At 42.2% G+C, this 24,481-nt stretch overlaps 1 protein-coding gene across 3 annotated transcripts; it reads right to left on the bottom strand.

Annotated features, from left to right (window-relative positions):
* Nucleotides 1–5,535: 5,535 nt before the first annotated feature.
* Nucleotides 5,536–24,350, bottom strand: LOC113945391 (translation initiation factor IF-2-like). 3 transcript variants are annotated; one of them, XR_003527067.1, is made up of 3 exons: nt 23,846–24,350; nt 18,460–18,556; nt 5,536–12,043 (listed from the first exon to the last, which is right to left on the bottom strand). XR_003527067.1 is itself a non-coding variant. In XM_027639479.1 (2 exons), exons 1-2 carry the CDS (start codon nt 24,329–24,331, stop codon nt 18,523–18,525), a joined length of 510 nt encoding a protein of 169 aa, XP_027495280.1. In that variant the 5' UTR covers nt 24,332–24,350; the 3' UTR covers nt 18,009–18,522. The 3 variants fall into 3 exon arrangements, 1 of the variants encoding a protein (XP_027495280.1); XR_003527070.1 differs by lacking the exon at nt 18,460–18,556; XM_027639479.1 differs by lacking the exon at nt 5,536–12,043 and having other exon boundaries at nt 18,009–18,556; nt 23,856–24,350.
* Nucleotides 24,351–24,481: the final 131 nt, after the last annotated feature.

The following is a 24,481-nucleotide window of genomic DNA, read 5'->3' as shown; positions in this document are numbered from 1 at the left end:
TAATGGGAAACCCCTGTCTCCAGAGGACACTCACAGGTCTCTGTGCTCCCAGGGACATGAAGTTGGGAACCTGGGACCCAGCCTCTCCAGGGTATCTACTCTGTATGGTACCTGAACCCCTGGAGCAGCCACCTGCTCCTGACCCTTTGCTGGAGCTTCCTGGCCCTTCCTCATCCCAGCTCTGCCATTGGGTCATTGAAGGGACCACAGCCAAAAGCCATTCTGCCCTAAAAACAGGTGTGGTGGAGGGAAACACATCAGGAAAAGGCACAGCCCCATTCCTGGGACTTAGATCTGCAGAATCTGTGATTTTATCAGGCCCCTCAGCCGGTGGTGTGAGCAGAGGAGCAAGGGCTGGCCAACACTGCCTCTGAACGTGGGCTGCAGCCAACAAACACGTCCACAGCCTGGACTCTTCCAACATATTTTCCCTGGTTCTCAATTCAAAACCATCCTATATTATTCTTCTGCTTTGGAAATTATGCTGGAAAGAATTCCCTTTCCTAGACTTCAATTAATAATGGAGTCCCTCAAACTTATGGTGAATTTACAGGAACAAGTACCATTGTTCCCTACCCTATGGAGGCTGAAGGTTACAAATACAGGGACAGGCAGAGCTGGGGCTTCAGGGGAAGGCTGAGAAGCAGTTTTTTAACTATCTTTTTTTTTTTTTTTTTTTTTAACCAAACATATCTTACAGTCCTTCCTTGCTTAGTTTGGTTTGGTAGACTTGCATTCCTGGCTCCAGCTGCTGACTATAACGGTGTTGTTCATATTTGCTAAACAAACCAAAGAGCAGAAACCTCTCCCTTAGTTGGCTATGCCATAGCACAAAGACAAGCAACTTTAAAAAGAAAACCAAAACAAACCCTAATATTAAGCTCTTTGCAGGATATTTTCTTATGGAATGTTCCCTGTGTTTCCTTTGGGGCTGTAGTAGCCAGAACAGCCAACTGAGGATACTGCTGAGCATTGTTAATCTAAAGTAGAGGGTCGCTCCTTTGGGAAAATGGAGTATTTTCATGAAGGAAAATACTGTTATCTATTTGCTGTAGACTGTGTTCCTCCCAGTAGGAAAGCAGGTATTGGAGCAGCTTTGGTATAACACTATCCCTGTGCCCGTTACTGGGGGGAGCTGGTGGGACAGAAGGGGTGGTGGGCTCCCCAAAGCTGAACTGCAGCCAAACCCTAGGGCAAATTTCTGGTTTAGCTCCTAGACAGAAACCCACCCACCAGTTTTCTTTGGGAAGAACAAGAATTCAAATATTGGCTTGGCCTGAAAATTGTTCTGGCTACCCTGAAGGCAAAGGGGAGGTGATTCTACAAAGCCACAAGAAGCAAGTATTTTAATTCACAAATCATTTCCCTGATTTAAAATGCTAATTTTTATCTGACATTTTCCTCACTCCAAAACCACATTGGGTTTCAGTTACGTTTCCTTTGAAACCAGAAAGCAATCGTGCTGAAAGGCAATAAAAGGAACTAAAAATACACTTTTTTTACTCCCTCGTTGCGCCTTTCTCTGCCTCCCCAAATGTCAGAGGAGCAAAACTGGATGATACCATTTCATGGATTTGGGGGAAGGAGCAAATGGTGCAAGGAGCCATCAGAGAATCAGTACATTTAACACAGAAGGGGTATTTCAGAAGTTCTTAGCTAGAGCTGGTTGTGGCCGTGGTGGAAGAGCTGGCAGGTGCTCCTGTGTTTAACTGAGCTCGCCGAACTCGTGGCATTTAGAGCCCTCTTTCTGTGCCTGCTCTGTGCAGTTACATTCCGTGCTCCAAGTGGATTAAAACCCCTCAAATGCACAGGGTGACAAAGGGAAACCTGTGGTCAGAAGGCAGCAGCTGCTCAGGGTTCCCTGGGCAGGGACCTGCCAGGACACCAAGCGATGTTTTCACAGCCCTGTTTGTCAAGAGGGACAACTCTGAGGTGATCCATACCCAAGATGCTGCCATTAGCAAGAAGATAACATCCCTCTGTCCCTGTAGTCTCTGTTTTGAAGGAAAGGGAGAGAAAAAGCAAGTTCCTCTTTGTCTCTGGAGCAGAAGGGATGCTGTTATCCTGCATGGAGGCCGGAGTGCGCAGGGCACTCGAGAGCTCTGTGGTGTTCTGACACCCGATGTTCTCACAGCTTGCACTGCTGCTTCCATGTGTGCAACGAGGGAGGAGATATTGCCACACTGTCCTGTCAGCCCATGCTTTGCAAAACTGTGTGTGGCTCCAGACTGCACAGAACAGAGGGGGTACGGGCCTGCTCCTGGCAGGATCCATTCACTGCCCTTTAATGGCTTTTTATTGGTTTGTAGTGAAATGTGAGGAATTAATCACAGCTCAATTACGCTCATAAATACATTGCTGTATTTTAACGTGTGTGTGCAAGTTTGTCTGTTTTTAATTACCTGGCAAATGTGAAATTAGGATACTAAGATCAAAGAATTCATATTTGTCCCTCAGTGAAAAACATCGCTGCCTCGCCACGCAAAGCCAGGCAGGGAATGAACATAAAGAAGCAGGGAACAGGGCACTTCCCTTCCTGGCAAGGGGGAGGACTGGCAAATGCAAGAGTCCAGACAATCTGAGGAAAAATGGATCCTCCTTGTTTTTCACTCCCACATTTCCTTTCCTCAGCCTGAAATTCACTGTGCTTTTTTCCGTCAAGTCCTCACCTTGGCCACTCCATCATACTTTTGAGGTGGGGCAGGTGATCCTGTGGTTCTTCCTAACCTGCTAGGGAGTCTGCTTTGGGTTCAGGCAGCTCTCTGTCCTCTCAGCTGGTTCAGATTTATCCCAGGGTTCTCTTTCTTCTTTTTTTTTATCTGTATTGGTAGTACTGGATATCCCAGTTTACTTTTGGCCTTGCCTACTGGGAATGTCAAGTGAGGATAAAATTAAACTGTGGGTAGACAAAACATAAGGAGGTTTCTACAGTGAAATATGATACATATTAAAATCAACTCATTCATTAGCACTCACATTGTGAATTTATTAAGGGCTCTTAGTCAACAGACAGAGTTCCTAGTTCAATGTCTAGTGCTGCAAACAGCTGCTTTCTGCTTACAAAATAAATGGCATCTTCCATTAAAAAAAGAAAAAATATACAGGGATTTTTATTTCTCTCCAACAAAGTCTACTAAAAAGTCCTTTGGCACCTTACACATACGGCAGCCACAGCCTGCTCCGAGTCATTGTGTTCACTAAAGGGCCTCCTTGTACAAACACTGTTCAACACATAAAATCCTCCTTCTCACTTCTGCATATTAATTTATGCTGACATCAGAAGAATTTGGATAACATTTCTTAAAATGCCTTTAAATTCTTAGCTGACGCTGAGATTCCTGGGCAGTGCTGAGGTCTGTGCCTAGAACTCAGCTGTCATCAAAGTTGCTCACGCAATAACAATATTGAAACAAGGAATGGGAGCTTTCCAATGGAATGGACCCGACATCCAGCCCCTCTGATCAGGCCAAAACACCTTCTGGCCTGGGATCAGTGGACATTTACAACAACTCAACCATAAAGAGAAACAGGAGGAATTCTTTAAGGAAGTAGCAAAATTAGAAAGCCAAAGTGTTTCTGCTCTTCAGGTGAACAAGATTAAACCAGGCAGCAAAGCAGAGTAGAGGAGCAGGAAAGGGGATGTAAGGGGAGCGTGATGTGATCCAGGGAGGCAGGTGCATCCGAGGGCTTTAGCTGGGCACCTCGGAATGGTGTGTGCTGGAAGGTGACTCGTCCATTATGCAAACTGGCACCACGTAAATCAGGAGAGAGGCAAGAACCTGTAAACACCTGCTCTGAGCTGGAAGATTTCTGCAGCTCCTTATTGGTTATTACAAAAGATACACAGCTGTTTTTCTAAATATAGAAAAACGGACAGTAGAAATTACTACAAAGCACTCTGGATTACTTGAGTTAAACAAGGGCAAGCAATGCTTCACTTTTTAGTGCAAATGCTATTTACAGCATCATTCCCTGCACTAATTTTCGCAGTTACACAACATGTTACTGTTCCACAGAGTTGACAGAACTTTGGAAGTGTAAATGAGGAAAGGTCTCAGTCACAGCGACAAATTAAACGACCACATGCAATTACTGTGAAATCAGAAAAAGTGTATTTGTACCACACATAAAATTGAGCTTCTTTATGATGATACTTAAAGAAAGTAAGTGCAAATAGATCCTTTAGAAGACAGGGGTAATAATTACTGATTACACTGTGGTTAGGCTGTTTATGTCTAAAGTATCAAGTGCGATTCTACAAGGTCTTAAGCCACGTTTTAATAGCAGCCATTGATTGATCTTGCTCCTGAAAAACATTCTGGTTTTTAAGTTTCCAAACATCACATTTTATTCTGTTAACTTTCATTTATTTTTATTTGGGAAAGAAGCATAGTGGGCATTATATCAATTTCTTTCATAGTGATCCCAGACTAACCTCTACACTAATGACATCTGAATTAAGAACAACAGAGCAAAAGATTTTTCACTGACAACCTCCCAGCAGACAAATAGATCAATAATCCAGAATTATTTGGCTCTTTCATAATTCCCCATATAAAATAACTACTTTATGCTTGATGTAAGAGTAAGATGACTAATCCTGGCTGTTGTGGAAAGCAGCTGTTTGCTAAACCCATCTTCAACTCACTGCAAATGAAAATGTCATCTGTAAAGGTCTCTCATTTTATTTAGGATAATTCATCACAGTGATTAGGCACCTCCTGAAGCAAGACATTATCGACTCCTGGTTTGGAAGAGTTAATTCACTGTGCTGCAAACTGATGTAAAATGGAGGAATTGCAGGGAAAGAAAGTTTTAGTTTTCATATGAAAAATAAGCAGAATGAAGCTGAGAGAGACATCAAAAGGAGCTTTTTATAGAAAGCACTCTGTAAAGCTGAATCACAGAATCATGGAATCAATGAGGTTGGAAAAGACCTCTGAGATCATTGAGTCCACCCTGTGACCCAACACCACCTTGTCAACCAGACCGTGGCATGGAGTGACACATCCAGTCTTTCCTTGAACAACTCCAGGGACGGTGACATCTCCCTGGGCAGCCCCTTCCATTGTCTAATTACCCTTTCTGTGAAGAAATTCTTCCTAATGTTCAATCTAAACCTCCCCTGGCCCAGCTTCAGACTGTGTCCTCTTGTCCTGTCACAGGCTGACTGGGAGAAGAGGTCGAACCCACCTGGCTACACCCTCCTTTTAGGGAGTTGTAGAGAGCAATAAGGTCTCCCCTGAGCCTCCTTTTCTCCAGGCTAAACACCCCCAGCTCCTTCAGCTGCTCCTCATAGGACTTGTGCTCCAGACTCTTCACCAGCTCCGTTGCCCTTCTCTGGACTCACTCCAGCCCCTCAATGTCCTCCTGAACTGAGGGGCCCAGAACTGGACACAGGACTGAAGGTGTGGCCTCACCAGTGCCGAGTACAGGGGCACAATCACTGCCCTGGTCCTGCTGGCCACACTGTTTCTGATTCAGGCCAGGATGCCATTGGCCTTCTTGGCCACCTGGGCACACTGCTGGCTCATGTTCAGCTCCAGTCTCCCTGTTCACTCCCAGCGCTCTGGTCAGCAGGAACAGTGGCCTATGACTGGGCTGATGTGATGCTTGGGCCCTTCATACAACACCTCCAGCTGAGCTGCCCACACCTGCAGCACCCAAAGCACATCAAATGTTACTCATGAGCCCTGTTATTTGCTTTCCTTCCAGTAAATCTTCAACACACATCTTTATACAAAGGCAGGCTATATCCCAGAGACCCTGAGGTAACAGAGCTTTCATATGCAGTTCTGGTTGGGACAATGCCTAATTAAAAGTGCTGCCACTTCTTCCTGTAGGTAAAGGGATAATCTTGGCCTCCAGACATTTTTTTCCTGGCAGATATGGATTTCCAGAGACTGAAAATCTTGTAGTCGATCTCTCCATATGTACAGTCTTTAAAGAGAACTGAAATAGATGGCAGAACTGAAAAATAAGACTGACACAGTAAATCACAATGATTTATGAGCATTTAGGGATATGGGAAAATTTACTTGTTCCCATTTATTTAAAAATAAATACATTACTTATTTATAGTCTTCATTCTCATGCAGCACAGAGTACTTTGGTGCTGTCTCGCCAAACTGAAGTCATTGGATTTTACCAATTATAGGGTCAAATTCTTGTATCCCTTGCATGCCTGTATATGCAGTTTCAGATGGATGCAGTACAGATTTTATATATTAAAAACCTATTCTATTAGTCATCCTAATACATCCAACCAATACAGAATTAATCACCGATTTTTCCATGTCTTTTCCTATCTAGTTTAAATGTTCAAAGGAATGATTTATGCTGCCATGCAGACTTCAGTAACTAAATGTTTGCTCATAATTAGCCTGAATCTTGTATTTTAAAATTTCATCTATTTTCTTTCATTTTACTTAATGAGTTCCACTTTAGGTCCCTACCAGATGCTGTAGGGCTCCCTCAGTTTATCTACTTCAATTGTATGTCAATCCTGAATATTTAAGCCCGTTTTAGAAGTACACACAAATTTGGGAATGGGATAACCAGGAAGCACAATAAACACTGTCAATATTCCCTTTTTTTCCCTGATAATTTTAGTCTCTGAAACTGTAAACACGTAATGTCAAACCTTGGGATCCAAACCTTAGGGAGCTTAGTAACTCCACCCACTCCTCAAGAGATTGCTAATTAAGATAATCAGTAACAATTTCATGTTTGGGTTTTTTTTTTAACATCTTGCTGTTTAAATCATAACTTTTAATCTCCCTGCCAGTTTTCTGTTCTTTTGTAACTTCCCTAGTTATTTTTCTGCTAACAAGATGAAACTGAAATCAGTATTTCAAATGTGATCACAGAAGTTGGCCAGGAGTACGACAGTTTTTGTTTTCAGCCTGCTTTTGCATTATTTCATTCCTCTCTGGTGTTTGCATGTCAGAATTTATGTTAATTGACAATAATCAGCTTCCTTCCTTTTTTTCCTATATGACTTATCAGTTTCCTTCTTTTGAAATAATTACAAAACTAACTGGGCAAAAGGGCACATGGCTGGGAGTACAAAATTTTGTGCAAAACTATTTATCAATTAAACAAATTAGTCTGAACTACAAAAGTCCACAGAAAGTCTGCAGGAAGACCATCAGACATAAAAAAACAGGAAAAGAACACTTAAACTACCAAAAAAAGCCCCACAAACCTTGGACAGAAATATAATTTGGGATTATGGACATCTACTGTAAAGAGAAAACACCACAGAGTGTGTTAATACAAAAGGAAGAAAACAGTTAAGACTTTATCAAAATTCTTGAAAGAATCTTCAGGGACATCAGAATCCTGAGCATGGCCTTCTCCCTGCAAAGTCTGTTTTATGTCACTTAGCTGAGAATGAAAAATGAATTTACTCTGTTTTAATTAAATAATCTACAGGCATTTGGAACCATTATTAATTTATGTTTGGCTGAAAGTAGCAGTGGAATTTTGAAACATATGAGAACAAATTAAGGTTATAAAGTTCAATATTTGCATGATTACTTTGATTTATGGGAATAAACCCAGTATTTTTCCTCCCTTGTCACAACACTAGGAAGCTACTTACCTATTGCACAGTTCATTAGTTGTTTTTTCCTTATTTGGTGTCAGATTTTGCAAAAATGGATGTGGCACAAAACAAAACAAGACATATGAACAGAAATGCCAGGCTATTTAACTAGATGTAGCAGCAAAAGAACAAAAAGAAATCATATTTTATACAGGATCCTATGAATGTTTATTTGCCGGCTTGACAACAACAAAAAAATGGATAAAATGTTAAAAGAACCTGCATCATTGACGAATAATAAAAATTCTTGGGTGTTTTAAATTACTTTCATGTCCTGCACTTTGTGATGTACTAATATTAGGCCTGTTGATGATCCTCAGCCCTGCTTCAAACCCTCTGTGTTGCAATGGTCATTTAAACAGCATCCAGTCAGACAGCAACTACTTTTAGTTCATTCTAGTTTTCCCATATCCTGCTCAACCTTTTATTCCTTAGACGTGATCTGCTGTAGCCTTTTCCAGCTGCATTTACACTGGGAAGATGTAATAATGTGTCTCTGCATCTTCTCCACAAGACTTGTCCTGTTTGGTTTGGCCTTCACAGAATGAAATACTTTGCAGTATTGTATCTTCTGTTCTCATCATATCGAGTTGACATCTCGTGGATGCTGATTCACGTCTTGGAACCTGCACTGTGTGAACAGCTGTTTTGCCCTGGTAATTCCCCTGTCCTCTGACAGCTGATTCCTGATCCCATGGAAGGTGGTGGAAAATCCTTCACTGATTTCAGTATAACCAGAATTTGTCTCTGACCAAAACACAATTAATATGGGGGGAAAAAATTTCCAAATAACATAAATGCACAAAACACCCCGTCAGTTCTGACATAGCCCTCTGATGCACAGATAGGTCACTAACAAAGTATTTAACCTCTCCATACACCTACTTGGAAAAAAACAACAGAACCACCTGAATTTGGAAAGTTTCACCCACTGAACTGTGATGCAGCAGTGCAAGCACGATTTATCATTTTATTAGCAATGTAGAGGAACAGGATTATTTCCCAATAGCTGGTGTTTATACATCGCATTACATGTCATGTCACAAATGCGCAGTCCCCAAATATTTTTGTTTACAAGCTGCCACATGGAGAAGCCAACTGGCATGTTGTTTAGATACTGATTTCTGACACGTGCTTTGTATACAGAAAACCCTGATTTATGAAATGTGAGATAGAAACTTGTCAGGTTTTTTTCAACATATACAAAAATAACTGACAGCACATAAATCACGACAACATCCACAATGCATTCCGAAAAGCTGGGACTGCTCAGTTTTAAAATCTGCTGTGATTTTGCAAAATAATATTTTTTAGTTGATTTTGGATTAAATTTCTTGTAATTTATGCAAAACATTAATATGCTGGATGCTTTATGGACCAAAAAAGGCTGATAATCCAAGTCTGATGCAGTAAGATTGTGAGTGAAATATGACAGTGAGGAGACAGAAAGGAAGGCTAAAAGCTACAGCCCTTCAATCCATAACTCAGAAACCATATGTGCATCTTGTCAACTCGGATGAAGTATTTTAAAACATATTAAATGTGGGCTAATACAGTGGCTAAAGTTTGTGCAACTTGTCCTCAATTGACCTGGTGGAGCTATGCTAATTTTACAGTAGAAATGGCAGAGAATTTTTTAGAAAGACAAAAGTACCGTTATTCTATATGAAATAACTGTAAACCCTTTAAATAGGGTATTTCCTCAAGTTAAAATTTCCAAGAATAAGTATAAAAACTTTTTTTTTTCTCCTTTGTTTTGTTCTTCTTTTACTCTTTCCTCCTTTTACCCTCACCCTTTTTTTTCCCCCCTCTTCTGATTTGCCTCAGAAACAAAAGAATGTATAAGGACAAATAAGGAGGATAAAGATGAATATGGCAAGAGTTTATAATTTTTTAGTTTCACTGAAGTTAAATGAACATGATAAAACACAGAAGTTCCCACAATAATGTTATGTTGTCTTTCCACTAAAAATGGCAACAGAATAAAAGGTTGATGTAGATGAGGTAAGGTCTAATAATCTAAGAGGGTGTCTTATACATTTTGTTTTGCAATTTCTAAAAGTGACTCAGAACACAGGAAACTCAGAGCAAAATTCATCAACTTGATCTAATGGCTTTGTCTGTCTGAAAAGAGGAAACATCTCCTGCATCAGGGGGAGCACAGAAAAAAAAGCCTCTGGAAGAAGCAGCTTGACAGAGCTCTGAGAGTGGCATTGACCATCAATGAAAGGTAAGTGCCAGTGAGACTTGGTTGAGTAATTAGACAGGGACAGAGTTAAGAAGAATTTGAAAGCTGAGATTGCCCATGTTGCAAATACCTTTCTTTAAGTGCTGAATAATCTTTAAAGTTACCAGTCTTCCTCCATGACCTGGCCTTGCTTATTCCTGCAAAATCACAGCTTTTGTTGCCATCATTGCCAACAAAAGCAATAAGCAGGGTAACAAATTTACTGTTTGTTAATTACACAGTAAAATGCATGGAAAAAGCACATATTTTCTTTACAAGAAATCACAGTTATAACTTAAATTTTATGTGTAAATCAGGATGGGACACAAATTATGCCACATGAAACATGATGCAGCCTCAGACTGACACCATCCCACAGCACAAGCAGACAAGACCTGGGCTTTAGTCCTCGGACCCTTTGGGGATGATCATCACCATCATTACACATAATGCTCTGACATTTTCCTACAGAAACAAGATCAATTTGTAATGGATAAACAAATGGACAGAGAAAACTGAAGCAGAATTGGAAGATTTTTTTGGGTTTTTTTTCTGGGCACAGCACCACAGTGCTGAGAACTTCCCTGGCATTTAAAGATTATTCCAAGTAAAGCATTTGGTGTATGATCCATTGTGCCCCATGAGCCTATTCTTTAAAGAGTGTGACCCTGAGCACTCCTCCCCTTTTCTCCAGGCATTCCATCCTTCTGCATGGAGTTCCTAACACTTCCTGCCCATCTCTGACCATCCTGCCCTTTGCAGGTACCTGCTTTTCACTGATGGTTTCTGGCAAGAATTTCTTTTCCTGTGTTTTTGTCGCAAGAGAATAACCCACGTTCTGAAGCCAACTACTCTGCCTGCACAAATGCTAAGTAGCTTTTCTAGCATCCAGCAGGATATTCCACTGCAGTAAATGCATTATTTTCCAAATAAATTACTCTGGAAATTAACAGTTCTCTCCCTGAATGATATAAGTGTTGCTGACAGATTATCTGACAACCTAGACGTCAAAATATTTTTTTCAGTGTGTGCTTGCAAAATCTTCCAAATGTTAAAAGTGACTGTCAGGATTTTGAGCTTGGATGAAGTTCACTTAATTTCAGAAAAAAAATGGGTTTTTATATATTTTATTCAGTTGCTTTGTTATTGAAGTACAAATTGAAGTAAAGTGAGGGCAAAAACCCACACGAGAAACACAGACATTTTTCTAAACCAAAACACTTTCCATTAAAAAGAGAGGTTACCTATGGATAGGACTGAACAGTGGACTGGAGACAGGTCAAGTGGCAATGAAGAGCCTGTTGTGGGGGATGACACAATTTCTCCCTCTGCTTAGAAAAACAGCAGGACGTGCTTTGCATCAGTTTTACAGCGTGACAAGGAAGAATCCTGGAAAAACTCACTTGTGGAGCACACACATCTCCCCTAAAAAGAGTTAGAAATCCAAAGGCTGAGCAGAAAACTGTGCAGTGATTTCCATTACAAGGCTGTAGGACAGCCAAGGAAGGACAAAAAGAACAAGAGCCATCTGAGAGTGTGTAAATAGGTTCAGCCGAAAAGGTATTTTTAAAATATTGTTATTGATGTGAAAAAATAAACAATGGAACCTTCAGGCATCAGTCTGGGATACAGGCTGGCTGGTTACCTCTATTCCCACACGTTTCTAATATGTACAGGAATGAAAGTCTGCCCCAATAACCTGCTGGAGGGCTATTCTACCCAGACTTTCTTTAAATGGAAAAAGAGTTGTTGTTGTTTTGTTCAAGGATTGTGCCCCAGACTTTAACATGCAAAATCACATGAAAGCAAAAGGTGGTGCTGACAGAAAGACTTCGAGAAACTTCTCGTACAGTACCCGCCCTGCTTCTCCCTGCATTAACTGTTGCAGGTAATTCCTATTTTTTTTCTTAGGAATTTGAGACAATGCCATGCCAGCAGTACCCAAGCTTGCTCCTATGGCAAAAGCTGACTCTGTGCTGGGATGACTGCCTTGAAGTTTGTCTGCACACGTGCCACAGATTTGGGATCCAAATTTTGAACCCACGTTGTGTCGCGTGATGAGGACGATCAGGAAGGGCAACGCTCAGAGCACACTGCTGTTGGGAGAACTATTGGTGCAGGTGATTGTTATTCCCTGGCTGGATCACAGGATACAGGGTGGCTGGGAGGGGGCCAAATGAGGTGCTCTGGTAGGTCTCAGTCTCCTCCTGAGGAAAGAGTAATAGATTTTCCTGAAAAGAAGTCATGAGGAAACACGACAGGAAGCCTTTAATGATCTGCTTAAGAGATAAGACAAAACATTGCTGGGTATCTCTTTATGATTAAATATCTTTTGTAATTGTTGGACTCTGTCCTAATTAGCTTTGATACATCAGAGGGCTGCTTTGTGAGCTGTTTGGTTAAGACATGTTGTTCTGTTCTGCTTCCTTTCAGATGTTCTACGGATAACATTATTAGGCTTACCTTTTTGTTCATTCACTACACTATTTCTGTGCTAGTAGGACATCACACATATGCTCTTAATTTGATTCAATCTCTGAGTAAACTGTCCAACTTTAAAAAAGAGATTTATCTCATTCTATTTCAGCACTTGTGCATCCTCTGATTCCCTGAAAGCTTTAACTGTTTCATTAAAGCATGGGTGTATTTGAATTCGCATCTCCCTTTCTTGTAACACTGTTAAAGTACCCAGTATTTTACTATAAGTTGTCCAGCTAATTCTACTAATACACAAATAAATAAATAAACTGTTTAATTAATTCTATTCTACTCTTTTCAGGTTCTGAATCTTCACTAGGAAGTCCACAATACGGATTCTATTTTCATCTTGAACCTCTCGGTTCTTTGCAATTAACATCAAGATCCAAAATGCTGCCTCCTGTACATTTCACAGCGAGAAGTTATTTATAGAACCCGATGGTTTAGATTAAGCAAAACTCTGCTGAAACTGGAGGATGCAGTTACACCAAATTCAGAGGACAAAAGTGAGAAGCAGTTGCACTTCTTGGAGGAATTAGAACCTGTCACACATCGTAGCTCACAGGGCAAACCACACGATGGATGCAAATGGAGTTTGCTGGGACTTGAACACTGACATAACCCAAGGTAATGAGCTGTGTATTCTTTAGAGGAGGTGTATCTTTGAGCAGAAAAAGATGCTATAAAATTGAAAACAGCCAGAAAAGTGATGGAGCATTTTTCTAGAAAACATTTGGAACTCTGAACAGAAACTCTCCTGATTTCCTCCTGTATTTCAAACCAGCTCAGTTGTTTCTGCACAGGAATATGGCTCTGTGGGTTTGGTGAAGAAATATGTTTGCCTGTGAAGAAACATGTTCAATAAATTTAATTTACTAAAGAAACCTATCTGCAAGACCATGTAACTGTTTACATCAAAAGAAGTAACAATGTGTCAGAAAATAATCAGAAATTTCCACAAAGCAGAACTTCATTTATCTCTGAAATAAAAAGTTAACCAATTTCCACACATTGCAACAAATAAGCCTGTACACTTCCATTTCCTCAATATATGCTTGGTTTCATTAAATTTTACTGAGCTAAATCTTATGTGTTCCTCATCAATATAAATTTGGCCAATCTGCAGAATCTGAAATGCTCTCCCTGATGTAATTTTACTAGTTACACTGAAGTCATTAGCTGGTATTATTCTTCCATTTTAAATACCCACAGGCGTGATTCTAATTTCGAGTACACCAGTTAAGCTTCTAATACAAACAATTACATGTTCATGGGGAAAAACTTTCTGAATATTAATGTACAGCAGGAATCTCACAGCGCACGTATTAAGGCTGCAAAGCCAGGAGAGAGTTGTTAAAAGTTTAATTTCTAACCTTTAACCTTCATGGTCTTTATTGTTTATTCATCATTACTTTAAACACTTTCCTGAATTGACATCCATGATTCCTATGATTCCATAATGGAAACATTTCAAAGCTGTGCTTGAGAGGGAGTGGTTAGCTCAGGAAGATAATCTTAATGCTTCTAAACTTAAGAATTAATATATTCTGAGGATTATTTTCCTCTATAATCTACCAATTTTATCATTTGGTAAATGCTGTTTCCTCTTTAGCCTTCCCAGCTGTACAGAACTTGCTCCTTTTAGACCAGTAGGAAAGAAATGTGTACACTTCTGTGTGTACATAAGTAAGCCAGCAAGTATTATCTGGAAAAATGAGTTATTCCTCCTTGTGTGTGGATCAGGGTTTTGATTCCCAGGAACAGCTGCTCCATCAGTGCAGGAACAGCACAAAAAGAGAGATCATGATAAAGACCAGCAGCAATTTGTCCAACTCTTCCAACTTAAATCTCACTAACGAGCAACCAAATTAACAATTACTCAGAGGTAGTAAGGAGTTAGCAGCACGTCATTTCTATGGCTCATGAGCTTTTGTAGGTACCAGGGTTTTGTAATTTTTAACTTGTTTTTTATTACTCTGATAGCAATCTGCAATCAACCTCACAAGATTCAGTCGTCTTACTGTGTTGGGCAGCAGTGCACCAGCTCCTGAGGCACCGCTAGGAATGGGATGGACATCCTTAAAAAGGAATCTCAGGATTCCTCACAGCAGCTGTCAGCAGTGATGCAAGATTTACTAACAAGAGAAGTTTTAACTGAATTCCATACGATACTCAATAATACAATCACTGTACCACCCGTTTTGGCATTTAATTTCATATTAAAATGATGTTAACCTTAAATATTTTTCAGTGTGCCACACATTATGGCATGGGAATAATGACCATAAAAGTTGTCTGGAGCTTTCAGCTCTCCTCTGGAAGTTCCTGCGGTTTTATGTGTTGTGGGGGTTTTTGTTTGCTTGTGGGGTTTTTTTGGTGATGTTTTGTTTGGGTTTTTTTTCTCTTTGCTTTTGGGGTTTTTGTTCATTTTTTTTTGGCAGTGGGGAGGGAGGGGAGCTGGTTTCTTTGTTTTTAGCTGAGGTCATCTCAATGACTTTGCCTCAGTTTCCAGCACGGCGTTGTAACAGTTAAATCAGTGTTGCTGAGGGATGGCAGAGGGTTGGTAACAGTGGCTGGGAAGGGATTGTCAGAGGCAGGGTTTGCTTTCCCCAAATTCATGTCATGTGACCCCATTCTGAGGCACCGTCATTTTGGTTACCCAGCTGTGTAATTTTTGACAAAGTGCTGACACAGTCATTTGTTTGGGTAAGACTGGGGAGAAAACCCAAATCCCACGTGATCGTTTCTGCTTTTTGCCAGACACGTTGTCATTTTTAACAGAACATTCATGTTCTACACAACCAGAGGAAAACTATGACAGCCACAGAAGGAAGAGCTGGAGTAAGGGACTGGTCAAGAACTGGCTACAGAAAAGGCCTCTGTCCAGCCGGTGGCCAAACCCACCTCGTGCCTTGGCTCTCTTTTCTCCTCACCACCTTGTTCACAGAATCACAGGATGGGTCAGCCTCGAAGGGACCACAGTGGGTCATCTGGTCCCACCTCCCTGCTCAAGCGGGGCCATCCCAGAGCACGTGGCCCAGGATTGTGTCCAGATGGCTCCAGAATATCCCCAGTGAGGAACATCTCACATCCCTTCAGGGCAATCTGTTCCCGTGCTCGGTCACTGCACAGGGAAGAAGTTCTTCCTCATGTTCAGGTGGAACTTCTGGGCATCAGTTTCTTCCCGTTGCCTCTTGTTCTACTGCTGGGCACCACCAGCTCCTGACGGATTCTCCCTTTCTTTTATGCTGCCAACCCACCCACTCATGGCAGGGTTTAAAACCAAACCCCTCCACCTGGGAGACAGAAACTGTAATCCTCCTGCTTCTGTGTCCCATGCTTTCTTTGCAGACCACTGACAGATAGCACTTGCATTGCAAAATTAATAACCCTAAATAGAGTTGAAAAAATTCAGTTGGTTCATAAGAGAGGCTTAACAGTAGCTACGAAAGAGTTGTTCTTAACTAAGGATACACATTGCATTTAGTTATGTTTTCAGAGAGACTTTGCAGGATGTCTCCATTAACATGGGTTGATGTAACAGAAACCAGGAACAACCTGAATTTGCAAGAAAACCTGTGTCTTGTCTGATTTCCTGAATAAAGTTCCAATAAACATTCAAACTTTGTAAGATTATCTGAACTGATCCATTAAAAATGGGACTTTATGTGTACTGAGCAGAAAGTCTCTTCAGAAGGTATTCCAGAACCTGCAGGTGTGGCTTCTTGGCATGGTGGGATTATTCATTAGAAATATGCCTGCACTGAAGGGACATGTAATGAAAACAAAACCAACCACTTAATAAAAAAAAAAAAAAACAATTACATGATTGACAACAGTATTTAAATTTTAAAATAACACAATTGTCCTCCATTTTGTACAGTAAACAACTGTAACCTGAGCAGGACCAGTGTAAATTTCTTAAGATTATGCCCCAGTCATTTTTGTGTAACTACCCTTGGGAAGAAGAAATGTATTCAAGTTCTTTCAAAACTTTTGGTGTTTTGAAAATAGAGTCAACTGCATCATTACTTGTGTGGTCTCTAGACCTCCAGTCACTTGGATTCCTATGTGTAAGCCTGTGAATTCAACAGAGGATGTGGATTTTTTTTGGACTGAGAGGAAGGAATATTAGAGGGACTTTCTTCTCATTGATACTAAGAAACCACTGGACAAGCATTTTGTCATACAAAGACTTAAATCCACAACTTAGTGAAATTTTGTGTATTTAGTACTGGCAGAAAAAGCACCAATTTAAGCAAATCAAGGCTTTGGAAAACATTACCCATTCTTAGTGAAGCTTCCCGTTGCTGCTCCTTCTCCCAAAAGCATTTTGTCCCATTGAGACCAATGGCAATTCCCTTCCTCTCACTTGGCTTTCAGTTTGGGATTACATATCCATGGAGAGAAACACTGCTTTTTAACTTTCCTCACAAGAGTAAACCACCACAGGGCTTGTTACAGCCAAAAAACCAAACCAAAACGCCACTAGAGAAGAGCTCACAAACTGACTTCAGTAGTACTGAGTCTATTTATATAAATACACAACTACAAACATTCAAACATAAACCAAACTACACCTTGAGAAATTTTAAGATGGGAAATTCTCTCAACCAGTCCTAAGGATTCCCTGTTTCACAGGTTCCCAAGTGAAGCGCAGCTGATGGGTGGAGGAAGCCAGGGGAAAATACATAAAGGCAGGGACAGATTTTGGTTTTATGAATGTCAAGCTGACGGTGGAAACTTCTTGTCTTCCTCACACCATCCTGGTGTGCTCCACTCTGTGATCCAACTCTTACTGACAGTGGAGCACAAACCACTAGAGAAGTTCTAAACATAACCTACCTCTTGATAACAGCCATTTTATATTAAAAATGTGAAAATTTCAGTTTGGTGTGTTATCTTCCAGTTACATATGATGAACACATTTACATGCTTTGGGTACAAGCCTGTCCTGTATTCATTGTGTCCTAAGCATTAAATTAACAGGGTGCCACCTGTTAATTTTGGGAACATTCAAAAATGTAAGAATATAAGGGTGAGTTGCATGTCCTACAGCAACAGTCCTCAGACTCAAGACTCACGTTTTATTCTATTTGAAATGCCCTCTGACTCACCCATAGCTCTGAGGGAACCCTGAGGACGATGGAGAACTGTCCTTGTCTGTGCTTAGTAAGTGTAAGATGGAGCTTCCTGAGCCACTGCCTTAACTATGACAAACCCAAAACCCAACTCTGTCCCAAAGCCACTTCTGCTATTTGCACCTTTAAAGTCTCATCTCTGCACAGTTACAAGATTTAATACCTACCATGACTTGTGCAAAGTACCCGATTTTCAAAGTGGCTGCCCAGGCAGATGTTGTACGAAATGGACAGGAGAGAGAGACTACAACCAAAAGACATTTTCAGCTTGGTTACTGAAGGTTTTATCCTTTCAGACACCCATAGGAACATTAACAAAAAGCAACATACACAATGGATGAGGCTTTTAAAATAAATAATTCTCAGATACTTTCTCAAAAAGATTTTTCTATGACACTGCTAAATTAAATCCAGTAGGAGCACGTGCCACCCTCTGCTCCAGGAGAAAAAATCAAAAATATCAGATAATAATGTATTTTGGATAATATTGCATTCTGTCCCAGGATTTACAGAAGCTAACAAGATATCCACTCACCTAGTTCACTCAGCATCACAAATGCTTACACAGAAATCCTTTGCTCAGAGCTGGTTTTCAATTGCAACTTACTTGTTTTTACCTACAAGCCAGAAAACCAGTTGGCTACAAAAGTATCAGCCCAGCAACTTACGTTAACTCAGTACATACAAGACCACTAAAGAAACACAAAGCTGGGGCTTTTTTTCCCCTCCCTGACAGCATTGGCCAAGTTCTATAAAGTTACAATTGTCAATCTGAAGAGAAGTTAATATAAACACAGCATTTTATCTTCAGCTTCTCAACAGACACATTAAATTCCTGCATAGTGACGAATGCAAGAAATCCCACTTTCTCTGCAGTTTTGGAAGAGCAGAGATCCTTGTTTGTGATCCTCTTCTGTCAAACAGGCGAGTTCTTCGGAAGGTGGCAAGTGGCAAGTTGCCACATCTGGTGTCCCTAGAGGGAGGGCAGACACTTACCTACTTACCTTCCAAGACTATTCCTACAAATGAAAGCAGTCCACATTTGGAATACACACGAATGGACACCATCACAGCTGCCAGGGGCAGGAGGTACAGGCAGGACTGTAAATAAAATTAAAAATCTACCAACAGAAGCAGCGTAAAGGAACCACTTCCTGGACAAGTATGATACATTTTTTTGTATCATTTATTTCTCCAGCTCTGCAGAAATTGTCAGTATTACAGATCTTTAGAGCACATGATACAGTGGTAGCATTTCTAAAAGTCTCTTCTTCTGTTGGTCACACTTCAGCAAACAGGTCAGTGGGCTCATGCTGACATGCAGAGAATGTCTCTCACACTGCAAATCTACAGAATATCCAAAACCCCCTGATTTCTGAATTTCATGAGCAGCTCAAAATACAGTCAGGGTCACGTATACAAATTCATGGTTTTCCATGTTGCTGCACAGTGATGGACATTGGCATTTACCTGGTATCTGTGGGCACTTCTTATGACCATGAACTACCACTGAAATTCCAGATGAATTTCAGCATTAAGCCTTTCAGAGACAATCCAGGTTTTAAAGTCATGTTTACCAAGGGGAACAGAGGGCAACACACAAAAATGACTGCAAGATTTAAGCAAGACAGAGCAATACTAATTAAGGTCTATAACTAAAGCATTTAGTAATAACTAGGTTTTTTTAATACTTTATGAAAGAAAAATATCCTTTTTTCTTTATAGTAACAGATTTCCTAGATCAGCTCACTTTTACTCCCCTCACTACCCAAAGTTAGTAAGGTATTTCTGAGATTGAAGAGCAACTTTTTCATCAATGTAAGGATAAACAGTGTAAGGATAAAATATTTTCTCAATATTTTCTATTTTCAATAATAACTCTTCTACAAATGCACTGATTTTCCTTATTGCCAGCAAGAGCATTTGCCTTTTTGTGCATTTTGGGGAAAAAAAATAAATCAAACCAAAACAAACCCCTTGGGTTTTATATCAGTTTCCCCCACTTTCCTGACCATGATACACTGTCAAAATATAACACAGATCACACAACACTCATCAGAACTTTAATGAGGGAAGTACAAAGAAAATGTAATTTGCAGATCATTTTATTGTGAACTCCTGGACAACACAGGAGCTACTGCTAAAATACAAAAATGAAGTACTGGGGGCTTTTTTGTTCCCAATTTCAAGAACAAAATAGTTTTAACAATTCAAGATTTTCTGCTTTTACCTTGGAGTAAATGAAGAAAAGAACAGTAAGGAAAACAGATGCAGAAACAAACCATGTTTGTTTTAACCTCCCATAAAAGTGGGAGGTTAAATGAAGGGGATGGTTTCTCCCTGACTGACCTCTTGTCAGGTTGTATTACTTTAAGCTGCTTTCCCTTATATGCCAATACTCACATATTTTGGGCAACTTGACTAAAATTTGGCAAGATGGCAAAAATGCAGGCATTAGATTTATCTTTTGTAAGACACAAAATGGTACCCTGTGAGTTCTCTTGGTTTGCCTGCTTTTTCTTTGCTGTTTTTCAGTTTGTGCACCTTGTCACACATATCCAAGGTTGTTGTCCTGTCACATTGCTCCTGAGCTACTGCAAAAGGATTTGCCTTATAGTCTGAGGTCCTCTGAGCCACTCTGAGCATGATGTCGACTGCACACCTCAAAATCCTTTCTGAACAGCAGTGCCAGCAGAGATCACAGGTGCCTCCTGAGCTGCTTCAGACTCTTGTGTGAAGGGGATGACTGCTGCCCTCACCTCCTCAGCAGCTCATGGCTTGCAGCTGCCAAGAACTTCAAAAAGCAGGAATGAAAGCCCAGTTGGAACTGATATTGCCCAACTTCAAGCACCTTAGTTTTTCTAAGGGCTGAAATGATGAATCTTGCTGTAGGTGACTACCTTGGACTATAGAATGCCATAAGATTTCAATTGTATCCAGTAGGGACTCATCTACTTCAAATTTGCTACCTGACTTTGAAGCGACACTAAATATGTTAATAAATAATCAATAGTTCCTCTAAATCCTTATTCTTGGAAACAAGCATCTGAGAATGGACCAGATGGGGAGGTCAGACAGTAAGAGAATCACAGTCATCCTCTCAAGGCAGAAAACCTTCATGAAGCCAGTTTGGCTTTTCAGTACACTTGGTATGACCACAGAAATGTTGCACTCAACCTCTGCCCTTTTGTAAAGCAAAAGCTACAGAGACACAGAAAATAAAGCCAGTTTGTCCAGGAAAAAAAAATGTGGTTTTGAGAAAGCAGGTTGGTGGTACCTGCCTTGTTGACAATGGCAAACTACACATTTGATTTCTGGAGTTGATGCCAGTGAAATGTAATACTGATGTGAGAGCACAAAGAAAAAGCAGACCTGAAAGCTGGTCATCCCTTCCCTGTTCCGTGCTACACAAAGTTCTTTTCCTGGGATTGTGTCCCTATATATGTGCTCAGGCTCGTCCTATTTGTCAGTGAACCCAAATGCTTGAGATACCACAACTACCTTGGACATCAATAAGATGAGAGCTTGAATCCCACTGTTGGAGCAGAGTCTTCCTTCCAAATCAGCTTCTTCTGGCAGTGACTTCAGGAGTTGTTTTCAGCTTAGCAAGGCATCAGGTGATGTGTATTTATGTACAAGGAGAAATCTAAAACAAAACTTCTGCTGTTGCTAACATTACTTTCAAAAAGTGGCACATTAACTTTGCATCTCAATTTCAAGCTGCAGAGATTCCCAGAGTGCCAAACCCCTTCCTGGAACACTGAGGTCTCTCTGGCATGAACTAGCAGTGCTCAGCCTCTTAACAGATTGGGCAGGTCTTGCAGCATGACAATGTACAGGAGTACACAAAGAAACTGCATGGAAAATTAACGGGGGTGGAAACACACAGGAAAGGGGGATCCAAAGAGTGGTGTTCGGTCACAGACTTTTATCAGTCCACAGCTTTCACACAGAATGTAACAAAGTGGTTCTGGAGACTCACAGGTAACTTCCACATTTAAACTAAGCTAAAACCTAAGGAGTCAGCTAATATCTCATAGAATCATAGAATGGTTTGGGTTGGAAGGGACCTTAAAGATCATCCAGTTCCAACCCCGTATGCCATAGACATGGATACCTTCCACTAGACCAGGTTGCTCAGAGCTCCATCCAACCTGGCCTTGAACACTTCCAGGGATGGGGAATCCACAGCTTCTTTAGGCAACCTGTGCCAGTGCCTCACTGCCCTCACAGTAAAGAATTGCTTTCTATTATCCAATCTAAACCTACTTTCAGTTTGAAGCCATTCCCCCTTGTCCTGCCACTCCAGGCTCTAGTAAATATTCTCTCTCCATCTTTCCTATAAAGGCTCCCTTCAGATACTGGAAGGCCACAATTAGGTCACTCTTTTCCAAGCTGAACAATCCCAATTCTCTCAGCCTTTCCTCATAGGAGAGGTGCTCCATCCTTAGAGTCACTTGGTGGCCCTTACTCGATACAGAACAACAGGGCAGTTTCCTTCCTTCTCCTGAATTTAAAGACACATTCCCTCTGAATTCAGCTTCCAGGGCATATCTCAGCACTGGAGGCATCACATTTGTCTGAAACAGTCTCTCTGCTTTCATACAAGTAATCACATATCACTGTCAGCCCCAAAATTGTCACCTGCCTGTTTGCAGGCACCATCAGTGTGCATGCTCAACCTTTTCTTGTTATTATTAGAGACTCTGAGCCTCGGATACATCTTGAAGACCTGAAGCAATATCCAGGCCTTTGTGGCACCTCTCAACTCATCCGAGCAGTAGATCAAATAAAGAAAAAAAAAGCCATCTGGAAATTCAATTCCAGGAGGATGTGGGGGGTTAAGAGTAGCACTGACAGTACTAGAGAAGTCACTCAGGTGGGGTGACTTCAGGTGCATGTGAGTTTCTCATTATACTTCCAACTGAACCAAGATTCTTTTTTGCTTCTACAGTGCCTTGATTTGCTCTGCAGTTTAGCAGATGCCTTCCTTCTACCCAGAAATGGTTCTGTCTTCTCTCCTATCTGGTGATTTATACTTGGGACACTGCAAAGTGGGAACTCAAGACCTCAGAAACAATCTGTGTTGAAATACCTTATTTCTGGCATGTTCCCAGCCAGTGAAGTCCTTGGTGCCAAGCTCAGTACCTGAGGAAACACTGCTGAGAAAACACATGACAGAGAATCCATGGACAATACAGAAGAAGGCAGATGTTTGATCACAGCTGTTTTCACTATTAGTAGACTGTGGCCCACTTCCAGAACCAAAAATAACTTGGGTTTTATCTGCACTCCAAACTCTTATACAAATACTGACAAACTGGCTGCTTGTTTATGAAGATATGCAACCTCAGCAAACCCAGGTGCTTTTCTGTTCTCCCTGCACTTCCAAGAGAAAGTAGAGCTATATGACAATAGCTTGGTTTTAAGGGGAGCAAGGACATCCTAATTTGAGACTTTGTTTGCATTACTCAAGACTTTGTCTTGCCCAGGTCTCCACTCCTGTCAGTGTCTCTGCACCATCAGGACCAGAAAAAAACGTGATGATCCACCTGGAAAACATCAGTGGTGCGTAAGTGTTAACTTAGCACCTACAGAGGCAGAAGAGTGCTTCAACATAATGAGCACATGATCTGAGGGTGGCAATTAAAGGAGACTCAGCGAGCAGCAGCACTGTGACTGAACATCCCTTGCACAGTTTGGCCACTGACCTTGCTCACATAATTCCCAAAGGCACTCGATGGCTTCACCTTTGCTTTAGAGCACCTGGCAATCACAGAAGAGGAAATTCCAATGGGAAAAGCCTGCCCAGACACAGGGCTTCAGCCTGACACTGGAGAAGCAACGCTGGCTTGTTACAGAACAATGTTCTGATCCCTTTCCAGCAAAAGGGGGATGAGCTGTGCCTCCACAGCAGACTCACCTGCTCGTATGCACCACAGGAAAGCCGCAATCAAACAATTTACAAACACCTCACTTAAAAAAAAAAAACACACGACAAAGCCTCCTGTCTGCGTGGCACTGTAGGGAGAAAACTGATCTCTCGGCTTCCCGGGTGAACTGGGAAGGGTCGAGGACCCAAGGAACCCGAGGATGGTGGGGATGCACTGGCACAGGTTGCCCAGAGAAGCTTTGGATGCCACATCCCTGGAATTGTTCAGGGCCAGGCTGAACGCAGCTCCGAGTACTCTGGTCTGGTGGAAAGGGACCCATGGCAGGGGGTTGGAACTGAATGATCTTTAAGGTGCCTTCCAACCCAGGCCATTCCGTGACGCCCAAGGAACGCTCCAGCCACAGGGGGGCCTGGGGGGCGCGTTCAGCTGTATGAAGAAGGAGTAGAAAGCAGCAAAGCCGAGCCCCTTCCCCTCCGGCACGCCAAGAAATCCAGACCTTTATTCACGCGCGAGGCGTCCCCAGAAGCCCGAATTCCCAGGCTTTCCTCTTCCCTCCCCTCCCTCGCGCCTTTCCCGCCGCTCCCCGCCCGGGCCGGGCCGGGCCCTTCCCCGCCCTCACGCCCCGGGGCCGCCGAGGCATCGCGAGACCCCTCGCGCCGCGAGTCTCGCGCGAGGCGCGCGCGGCGCCACGTGACGGCCGCGGGCGGGGGCGCGCGCACGCGTCGGGTGCCGCTCCACCTGTCACGGGCTCGGGAGGGGCGGGACGGGCCGAACCAACAGGGGAGGGAGGGGGGGAAGGAGGAAGCCCCCCCGCCCCGGCGTTAACGGGCCGCCCGACGGCCGTCGCCTCGGAGCCACCGCGGCCAGCACCGTCCGCGCCCCCCGAAGCCATTATTTGCTGCTTGTGCCAAGTGCGCCGCGCCCAAGGCAGGGCGGGGCAGAGCGCGACGCGCAGCTGGCCCCCGCCCCGCCGGTGGGGCATGGCCCCTTCCTTAAGCGGCGTCCACTCCCCCAGCCCGGAGCCCCCGTTACGCAACTCCACCCGAGTCCCTCCTCCTCCTCCTCCCACCTCAACGCCCGCCACTCCCGACACCTCCCCCCAAGCCCCCGCCGCCCGCTTTTAAAGGCGCAC

This window comes from Corapipo altera, unplaced genomic scaffold (assembly GCF_003945725.1).
Source record: "Corapipo altera isolate COAL_440 unplaced genomic scaffold, ASM394572v1 0, whole genome shotgun sequence".
Classification (NCBI taxonomy): Eukaryota; Metazoa; Chordata; class Aves; order Passeriformes; family Pipridae; genus Corapipo; species Corapipo altera.
This window is presented reverse-complemented; position numbering and strand designations above follow the sequence as displayed.

Excerpts from the sequence above, each read along its gene's own strand:
- LOC113945391 (XM_027639479.1), bottom strand. The coding sequence starts at position 24,331 with ATGCCCCACCGGCGGGGCGGGGGCCAGCTGCGCGTCGCGCTCTGCCCC. Across the intron at positions 18,557-23,855 it reads CTTCTGGGGACGCCTCGCGC|TCCTGCCTGTACCTCCTGCC; the intron begins GTGAATAAAGGT and ends TTTTATTTACAG.